The sequence below is a fragment of the Megalops cyprinoides genome, chromosome 7 (assembly GCF_013368585.1).
Source record: "Megalops cyprinoides isolate fMegCyp1 chromosome 7, fMegCyp1.pri, whole genome shotgun sequence".
In the NCBI taxonomy this organism is placed as follows: domain Eukaryota; kingdom Metazoa; phylum Chordata; class Actinopteri; order Elopiformes; family Megalopidae; genus Megalops; species Megalops cyprinoides.
Window position 1 is genome coordinate 364,597 of NC_050589.1, and position 10,223 is coordinate 374,819.

The 10,223-nt window shown below is 50.7% G+C and overlaps 1 protein-coding gene across 2 annotated transcripts; it reads right to left on the reverse strand.

Annotated features, from left to right (window-relative positions):
- Positions 1-1,181: 1,181 nt before the first annotated feature.
- LOC118780483 (keratin, type II cytoskeletal 8-like) lies at positions 1,182-7,833 on the reverse strand. Of its 2 annotated transcripts, none has more exons than XM_036533002.1 (9): positions 7,483-7,833; positions 5,882-6,090; positions 5,443-5,503; positions 5,052-5,147; positions 4,627-4,791; positions 4,069-4,194; positions 2,994-3,214; positions 2,714-2,760; positions 1,182-2,224 (listed from the first exon to the last, which is right to left on the reverse strand). In XM_036533002.1, exons 1-9 carry the CDS (start codon positions 7,744-7,746, stop codon positions 2,118-2,120), a joined length of 1,296 nt encoding a protein of 431 aa, XP_036388895.1. In that variant the 5' UTR covers positions 7,747-7,833; the 3' UTR covers positions 1,182-2,117. The 2 variants fall into 2 exon arrangements, with proteins under 2 accessions (XP_036388895.1, XP_036388896.1); XM_036533003.1 differs by having other exon boundaries at positions 2,150-2,224; positions 2,685-2,760.
- Positions 7,834-10,223: the final 2,390 nt, after the last annotated feature.

A 10,223-nucleotide genomic window follows, 5' to 3' on the forward strand; every position in this document is an offset into this window, starting at 1 on the left:
CGCACACCTGCAGTGAGAGCCGCACACCTGCAGTGAGCTGTACACCTGCAGTGAGCCGCATACCTGCAGTGAGCCGTACACACCTGCAGTGAGAGCCGCACACCTGCAGTGAGCCGTACACACCTGCAGTGAGAGCCGCACACCTGCAGTGAGCCGTACACCTGCAGTGAGAGCCGTACACACCTGCAGTGAGAGCCGTACACACCTGCAGTGAGCCGTACACACCTGCGGTGAGGTACAGATCCCTTTCTAGCCTGTCATAAACTTCTCTTAGAACGAGATTCAACATCAGGTTCATAAGCCTAGCAGACAAGAGGTACTGTCAACAACCAATGAGAAATCACCATTCAGTGTCAGCCAATGAGAAGTCACCATTCAATAACAAAAAGCGATAACTCCCCATTCAACAACACCTAGTTATAAATCACCATTTAGTGACCATGTTTGAGCTGCTGGTTCCTTCACAGTACAGTGAGAGAGCCGTGGAAGGAGAAAGACAGGATGGCAACTAGCACAGAGGAGCAAACAGCTACTGCACCACACCGACACCACACAACACACAGACACACAGTAAGCGAAAAGGTCAGTGGAATCTGAGACAGTAGAAAGTGCAGGTGGTTTTGTGTCCAAGAGTAACGTTCTGTGCTTTGAAACCTCCAGGCAATCCAGCAAGACAGTGACATCCTGGGAAAGACTCATAGTGAGAGGCTGGCTGATTTCAGTCTCCTGTGGTGCATCAGTCCAACCGCAGCAGCTCTGCAGCATCGCAGCGTCCGGGGTCTGCTTCACACCACAGCTGTGATTTTCACAAATGGTCCCGTGTGATCTCCGCTCATGTGACCTCTCTAATGCTGTCCTGTGATCCCGCAGAGAGACAGACTCACTGGAGGAGTTAGCCACACTGTTATACAGTGATGATCAGAACAGTGGACACAAAGGGTGTGTCCCCTGTGTGAAACAAAAGGTGCGTCTGTGTTCTCTTAGACATTTTTGGCATGTGAAAAATCTTGGAATCATTTGCATTCCTGTGTGTCATCAGGAAACAGTGGTGTTTGTGGCCAGTTTAACGGAGGCAACAGGGCAAACGCGGCAAAAGAAGAAGTGAAGAGAATGTTAAAAATGCCGCTGGGCCCCACCCTCCTGTCTTCAGCTCAGAAACAACAGTGAGGCATTCACTGCGGACAGAAGGACTGATGAGACTTTATTTTCCTCATAACAACAAACAAAAAGTCTTACTGAAAACAGGGAGGATTCAGATTACAGATCTAAAGCAAAATGTAAGGACAGTTTGTACAGAGATGAGGAAGCGTGGAGAGCAAGTGTAATCGCAGTGAGTGTGCCGCAGCGCTGAGCTGTTTCTCAGTGTGCTAAGGCAACAGAGGCTTCTCAGTTGGAGGATTCATTCGATTTAATCAATTTTTAAATTGGGTTTTATTACAGCAACAGGTGCTGGCTGAAATGCCAGTGCTGAGCTGGCCAGTAATCACAGATTCCCGACCCAGTGCTGGCAGTGGGGCAGTGGCAGTGGAGACTTCATTACAGGTTAGAAATATGTGATTACTGCAGCAGTTACATGCCCTCCAATGCTGGCCTGGGCAAGAAATACCCACCATATTACCTAAAATCACCCAAAATTACCCAAAACACCACAAAATCATCTAAACTGCCATGTTCCTGGAAGAGCAGGAGACCTGTCAGTGTCTGCAGTCCTCCAAGGTCAGGGGATGATGTAACCACATCACAGCTTGGCTTTAAACTGCACTGATGACTTCATTTTATTTCAGGCTGGAATAACATTGTGTAAATGTAATAAACAGCAATACCACTATGAAAGATATGCCTAAACAATGAGTTTACTTATCCGCTAAATGGAGCCAGTGAAATGAATAAATCACTCTCTGATGACTTTCCTTATGGTCTATTTGCACTGAGGGCATGTCTCTTTGTTCTTTACACACAGTGCACAGGTGTGCGGGACGGGGGCGGAGAGCGCAGGTGTGCGGGACGGGGGCGGAGAGCGCAGGTGTGCGGGACGGGGGCGGAGAGCGCAGGTGTGCGGGACGGGGGCGGAGAGCGCAGGTGTGCGGGACGGGGGCGGAGAGCACAGGTCTCTGTGCTCAGCTGGAGGTGAATCGGGTGTCATCGCGAGTTTCTGTCATCTTGATCAGGACCTTCGGTGCCCCAGAGCTGTTCTGGCGCTGGTAGCTGCTCTTCACCTGGGGGCCTGGGGGGGAGGGGGAAGGTCAGGGCCAAAAATACGGCATACTGATTGGTCTGTTTGGAGTGGGGATGTGATAGAAAAGTGCATGCTGAATGAGATGGTCTGGTGCAGGCAAAGGAGCTCACTGGCAGAGACAGCACAGGGAGCAGGAGAAGCCAGAGGGGAGCGGTTCTGCTGATAAAACCTCAGCTTTTTACATGTGTCTTTATCAGTGTAGCTAAACATAATGACACTCACAGTCCAAGCCAGTGTTTGCCATAGCTTTTTCAGAATTTTATGGATACAATTACGGAATATTAATTCTAATAGTCATAATATTAAAAGGATTTTTTATTTTATACATCCAGATTTTGAAAGCATAGTATATAATAAATATATAAGGGTGATTTTAATTCTGGAGTAGCAGATTGTATAAACATCCACTGAGAGAACATGCTACAGGTTTACTGGTGAGTTCATTTACCTTTTTTTATCTTGCAGAACTGTACTTACTATAGCTGGGCACAGCCTGGACGCTGATGCTGGGCTGGTTTGCAAGCCTGAGGGGAAGAGGAGTCAGACAAATTGCACTCTTTTATTTTGCAGATACAAACATGTTTTACAATTCTTTATTCATCGGTTGACCAGTTTTCGCAATGCTAGCTCAGAGCGGTCAGCTGGTCTCTACTTCTGTCTTAAAGGGATGTCTTTTCCCAGCCTCTGGTCCAGAATCAGCTTTCCCGCTACTGATCCTTACCCCCTTCCTTTTCTGTAAACAGTGGGACAGTCTCACCTGTGCTCCTCTCCTTCCAGCAGCTTCCTGTAGGTGGCGATCTCGATGTCCAGGGCCAGTTTAACGTTCATCAGCTCCTGGTACTCGCGCAGCTGCAGAGCCATGTCCTGCTTGGCTCTCTGCAGGGCCAGCTCCAGCTCGCGGATCTTGGCCTTGGCGTCCTTCATGGCCATCTCCCCGCGCTCCTCCGCCTCCGCGATCTGGCTCTCCAGGTTGGCTCTCTGGGGGTGGTGGGAGACGGGTGTGAAGGAGTGCCTCCCGCCTAAACCTCCCACTTCCTCCGCCAGACCCATGAGCTCCTACTGCATGCTAATCCCCCAAATGGATACCAGGCCTTCCTCTTGTAGGGTTTTACAGTAGTGCATTAATGTGTACATAGTGAATGAGACTAAAGCTTCTTTTCCCCTCTTGTCTGTAAATCAGAGCGCATCTCTTTACTCTTCACTTTTCTGTTTGTATTCCTTTACTGCACACTGCCTCTCTTGTCTCTCTGCATTTCCAATCCTCACCTCTCTTCTCTCATCCTCCCCCGCGCTCCCCCGCGCTCCCCCGCGCTCCCCCGCGCTCCCCCGCGCTCACCTGTGCTCCCCCACGCTCCCCCACGCTCCCCCGCGCTCCCCCGCGCTCCCCCGCGCTCCCCCACGCTCACCTGTGCTCCCCCACGTTCCCCCGCGCTCCCCCGCGCTCCCCCACGCTCACCTGTGCTCTCCGCGCTCACCTGTGCTCCCCCACGCTCCCCCACGCTCACCTGTGCTCTCCGCGCTCACCTGTGCTCCCCCACGCTCCCCCACGCTCCCCCGCGCTCACCTGTGCTCCCCCACGCTCCCCCACGCTCACCTGTCCACCCCCACGCTCCCCTGTGCTCCCCCACACTCACCTGCGCTCCCCTGTCCTCCCCCACGCTCACCTGTGCTCCCCCGCGCTCCCCTGCGCTCCCCTGTGCTCCCCCATGCTCACCTGTGCTCCCCCGCGCTCCCCCACGCTCACCTGTGCTCCCCGCGCTCACCTGTGCTCCCCCACGCTCCCCCACGCTCACCTGTCCACCCCCACGCTCACCTGTGCTCCCTGGGCTCACCTGTGCTTTGACAGCGTCGATCTCGCTCTGCAGACGGCTGATCAGGCGCGTCAGCTCGGCGATCTCGCTCTTGGTGTTGCGAAGCTCGTCTCCGTACTGGCTGGCCTGAGCCGACATCTGGTCAAACTGAGAGGAGGAAACAGACTCAGCAGCAGCACTCCGCAGGTGTGGACGTGTTTCCATGGTTATCGTGACCTGTTAGTGCTCGCTTTCATGTTACTCTCTCTGCTTAACTTCCAGGCACAGCTAAGATGGACTGCTTTGACTGGGGAAGGGAAGCCCTTCTTTCAGTGCAGGAGAGTGTGGAAGTGACACTTCCTCCTCTGAGCAGCACAAGCTGTCGCTGCTTCACAGGCGGCAAATGAAAAATTAAATGGCATTATTTTCTGCATCATGTGGGATGTCTTCTACAGCTTACATTCTCACATACAGCACGAGCCACATCTACCTCTGCACGCTTTGACTGAAGCAGTCCGTGAAGCAGTGCGCCATCTGGGAATGGTACCTGCAACCCCCAGGCTGTAAGCACCCCCTGCCTCCCTCTCCAGTTCTGCTCACCTTGTTCTTGTACCAGGACTCTGCCTCCTCGCGGCTGCGGGCGGCGATCTCCTCGTACTGGGCCTTCACCTCCGCCACCACCTGCTCCATGTTCAGGTTGCGGGAGTTGTCCATCTGCACGACGACCGACGTGTCCTTGATGTTGGCCTGCAGCTCACGGAGCTCCTGATTGGAGGGGGGACAGGAAGAGGAAATTGTCAGAGGGTTGCCATGTTGTCAGAATTGTTGCCATGGCCAGACGTGGAGAAGGTGGTTCTTTTCCTGCCTCAACATGACATCCACATTGCATTACGTCATCATTGCATGACGTTATCATTGCCTGATGTCATCATTGCATGACGTTATCATTGCCTGATGTCATCATTGCATGACGTTATCATTGCCTGATGTCATCATGATGAATGTGATCAGCAGGACGTGCCCACCTCTTCGTAGATGGCTCTCAGGAAGTTGATCTCGTCTGTCAGGCTGCCCACCTTGTCCTCCAGATCCGCCTTATTCATGTAGGCAGAGTCCACATCCTGTGGGGCCAGGAAGCAGGTTATGCAGTAGATGAAAGATCTCTGTCACGGTGGGAGAAGGAAATAATCTCCCTGCACTCAGAGTTAGCGTTACAGTGGTACATTTCCCTCTGTAATGGGCAATCCTTATTTACAGAACCATGTTAAAGGCAAAACATTGAATGAAATGTTGGGAATAGTTATGAGAAAAGGTGAGGTTTCTGCTTCCCCTTTGTGTTACTGACCAAATGCCACTGTATAACTTAAAACAAGATCATAATTTCTTTGAGATCTGTGTGAATGTTTCTTCTCTGACCTTCTTCAGCAGCACAAAGTCATTTTCCAGACTGTTCCTCTTGTTGATCTCATCCTCGTACCTGGAGCAAAGTGAGCAGGTGAAATGAGATCATGATATTCACCTGTTAAATCACCTGTAAAACACTGACCAGTTTGAATGACATGAGCAGGCTGATGGAGCTGTCAGATTTCCACATCTAATATACATGTATGAACATCTGGCAAAGCTACCGCTCAGTCACAGCCCTCTCCTGATTGGTGAGAATCTGCAGTGTGTTTCTGTAGTATTGGCTGTGGTTAGTTATATTTCATTGGATAACAACATGTGCTGATAGTTTTGTTTCATTAGGGTAAGTTGTATGCGAGTTGCATATTGATTTTACATTGGTTTTATTTTAGTTGTATGTTGGTTGTATGTTAGTTGTGTATTGGTTATATATTGGTTGTGTCTCTCTCACTTGTGCTTGTAGTCCTCCACCAGGTACTGCATGCTGTGCAGCTCCCCGTCCAGCTTGGTCTTGTCGTTGTTGATCACCTCCAGCTGACGGCGCAGGTTGGCGATGTAGGCCTCGAACATGGGCTCGATGTTGGAGCGGCTCGGGGCCTGGCTCTGCAGCAGCTGCCACTTGGTCTCAAGCATCTTATTCTGCTGCTCCAAGAAGCGCACCTGTGATAGAGGGAGGGAGGGAGAGAGGGAGAGAGGGAGGGAGACAGAGAGTGAGAGAGAGAGACGGAGAGAGTGAGAGAGAGAGAGACAGAGAGAGAGAGAGAGAGAGAGAGAGAGAGTGGGTGGGAGGGAGAGAGGGAGAGAGGGAGGGAGACAGGGAGAGAGAGAGAGAAGAGTGAGGAGAGAGAGAGAGAGAGAGAGGGAGAGAGAGAGAGAGAGAGAGAGAGAGAGAAGAGAGAGAGAGAGAGGGGGAGAGAGAGAGAGAGCGAGGGAGAGAGAGCGAGAGAGAAAGAGGGAGGGAGGGAGAGAGAGAGAGTGAGGGGGGGGAGAGGACAGTGGCAGAGAGACATTCTCAAAATGAATCCATAGCCCTGCTTGTGCTCAACAAACCAAAGATTATACCTGTATTTACCTTTAAAGGAAAGATAAAGCGACAGTTTAGCAGAAAGTAATGCTAAGGTATTGTAAAGATACAGAACACTGGCATGAGAACACCTCCAGCAGCATACAGACAGGGTGGGGTAGGTGAGTCTGACCACACATGTACCGTCAGAGGAACTCAGGTGTGGAAGCACAAGCATTGACCTGGTTTTTGTTTATCGGATAATTCCCTAAAGAATGCGGCTCTGTGATTGAGTTCGGCACGCCTCCCCCTCTGCTGCCCTGGCCTCTCCTTCCTGCTACCTGCCAGTGCTGCTGTTACTGCTGCCTGTGGAGCCAGAAAGCTGCCACCAACCAGAGCGTCACTCTGAAATCCATCCCTGAGAGGAGCCCCCTGTCTCAGACACCTGTGATCTCTGCAACTAAACGACTCCCCCTGGAGTGCTGCTCTGCTCTGATCTGGCAGCCCGTTATCAGGCAGCAGGAAGGTGAAGATCACTTTTCAGCAGACAAATAGGGGAGGGGGAGGGAGCGTTTTTTAGGGCACCTGTGTGACAGTGATGCAGGTAAAGAGCTCTTTCGAAAGTGAGAAGACAGCTGCACTCACTGACATGAAAATCCAAAAACATTTATGAGACAGAAGAGATCAGACAGGTGCGAGAGACTGGCCCTCTGACGGCCCAGGTCCCTCTGACGGCCCAGGTGAGAGAGACTGGCTCTCTGAAGGCCCAGGTGAGAGAGACTGGCCCTCTGACGGCCCAGGTGAAAGAGACTGGCCCTCTGACGGCCCAGGTGCGAGAGACTGGCCCTCTGACGGCCCAGGTGCGAAAGACTGGCGCTCTGACGGCCCAGGTGAGAGAGACTGGCGCTCTGACGGCCCAGGTGCGAGAGACTGGTGCTCTGACGGCCCAGGTGAGAGAGACTGGCGCTCTGACGGCCCAGGTGAGAGAGACTGGCCCTCTGACGGCCCAGGTGAGCAGGGACACCTGTGTTCCGGGCACAGAGACTCACCTTATCGATGAAGGAGGCGAAGCGGTTGTTGAGGCTCTTGATCTGTTCCTTCTCCTGGGTCCGGACGGCCTGGATTGTGGGGTCGATCTCCAGGTTGAGGGGGGCCAGCAGGTTCTTGTTGACGGTGACGGCGGTGATGGGGGCGTAGATGGGGCTGCTGGAGGGGGCCCCCAGAGAACTGGAGCTGAAGCCCCCTCCGTAGCCCCCTGGGCGGGGCCCACTCCGCACTGAGCTGCTGCTGATGCGCTTGGTCCTCAGACTCATGGCGACGGAGAGACGGAGCGACGGAGAGAAGGAGCAAGGGAACGAGGGAGAGAGAGAGAGCAGAGACGCTGACCCCAGTGAAGTGACTCCTGTTAGACACACTTCCTTTTATAAGCATGTGAGGGTGGAGCAGAGGGATCTGTGGCGCTCGGAATGAATGATCTTCATGTGGTAGAACCAGTCAAACATCCCCACCCACACACACACACACACAGGCGCACGCACGCGGACACACACACACACAGGCGCACGCACGCACGCGCGCACACACACACACACACACACACACACACACACACACACACACAGGCGCACGCACGCACGCGCACACACACACACACACACACACACACAGGCATGCACACATGCACATGCACACACACACTCACACACACACACACACACAGGCGCACACACGCATGTGCGCACACACACACACACACACACATGCACACACACGCATGCACACATGCATTCATAAGCACACACAGACACACACCATATTTGGAGTGCCTCTGCTACTGCCATAGTAACCACTGAAGGCACGCAAACATAGATAGACACCAACAAAAGAACTCTGATCAGATAAGCTTTCAGTGTCTGTTGCGCCCTGGTGAAAGATGCTCTGTTATTAGTAGTTCTGGTCATCTACACACTGTTCTTGCAGGAGTTTCATGTTAGTCACAAGCAGTATAGCTTCACCTGTAATCTGCACTTTGCAGTCTAATGCATTCAGGGTTTCTCCTGTTAAAACAACCCACACCAGAGCAGCACTCTTCACAACTACATAGACCCACAGCAGTGTGGTGTAGCGGTAAGGAGCAGGGTAACAGTGTGGTGTAGCGGTAAGGGGCAGGGCAGCAGTGTGGTGTAGCGGTAAGGGGCAGGGCAGCAGTGTGGTGTAGCGGTAAGGAGCAGGGCAGCAGTGTGGTGTAGCGGTAAGGAGCAGGGCAGCAGTGTGGTGTAGTGGTAAGGTGCAGGGCAGCAGTGTGGTGGTGTGGTAAGGAGAAGCAGTCATTAGAGCACTTCTGCCTAAGAGAGAAAGTGTCACAGGGTGAGGTGTGCTGACCCACCTGCCTGACCTGCACCTGCTCTGTTCCCCCAGGCTTTGGAGACACAGGTGAGACACAGGTGAGATGCAGGTGAAGCCCCGCAGCAGAGGCAAAGAAAGAAGGACCCGTTTCTGCAGAATGCTGCTTGTTACTTTCTGGAATGTTGTAAGTGTGCACTTTACCCCTGCAGTTATATAACTCCTCAAGAAAAAAGTCCATATGACTGCAACTTATCAAACTGTTCACTTTGGCACTATTTTGTTATGTTGTTGAAATATGTAACTTTGGCCAGAAATTGACACAGATTTAAAATCCTGTAGGCTTACTTGTAATTTTTAATTAAATACAATTTAATTTAAAACTTTACATATAAATTTAATCAAAACGTCCACATATCTAAATTCCATAGGGATACTACCCAGAGCTCCCACAGAACTTAAATATTATGTATCTATCATTATCTCAATATATTTATGTATCTCAACCTTATCTATAATGTTGTAAATGTTTTTTTTTTAGTGGGACTTCTAAGTCTGAGGTTTCATTCAAAAATATAGGTTGACTGATGTTTTAGCTTGAGGCTGAGAACTGAAGTATGCTGAGCATTCCAGACCCACCCAGCGGGCTTCATTTTCTGCATTCCCGCATTTTTCTCTGAAAAAGAGACAAGGAGGGAACTTTCCTCATCTTCATTGTTTGTTTTTATAATCTAACCTGTAATTACTGCCTGCAGACAGAAAGTCCAATGCTGTCAGCTTGAGTAGATTTGTGCTAAACACAGGCTTTCATAGAGAGGAGCTTATTCTACATCCCTCAAGCCCAAAGCAAGATTCCTGAACATGTGAACATGAGACAGTAATTTGTATTTAAAGATTCTGGGGAGATTTTACAGTATTATCTATGACCGATCTGATCAGCTGAGGGAAGGGAAATGTTCAGATCTGACTCAGACCCTGAAGGATGTGTCCATGTTTCAGTTTATATTTACATTTATTCATTTGACAGACGCTTTTGTCCAAAGCAACTTACAAGTGAGGCAGAGCATAACACAAGCAAAAGTTGTACCAGGAGAAACATATTAGAAGTGCTGCATGACCATGTTTCAATAGTTGGCCAGACAAGGTACAAGCTAGCTGGCAGAGACACAAGTGCATTAAACCATTAAATTTGAAGGTTTTTTTTTTAAGGAAAAGGTTTAGTACATAAGAAATTGCTTTAGGTTTTAGTGTTTCAGGTGAGTGCAGTTTTGCTGCAGTTTGTCTCAGAAAGGCTTGGCTGGTATAAAAATCCACACCAATCTGAATTATAGACACATGCATGCACCATGCACCACATGACCACTAAATAACACTTTGAAACACTCTCAACCTATTTTAATTCACCCAGAGACCCCTTAAAAATGCACACTTTCTTCTTGTTTGCTGT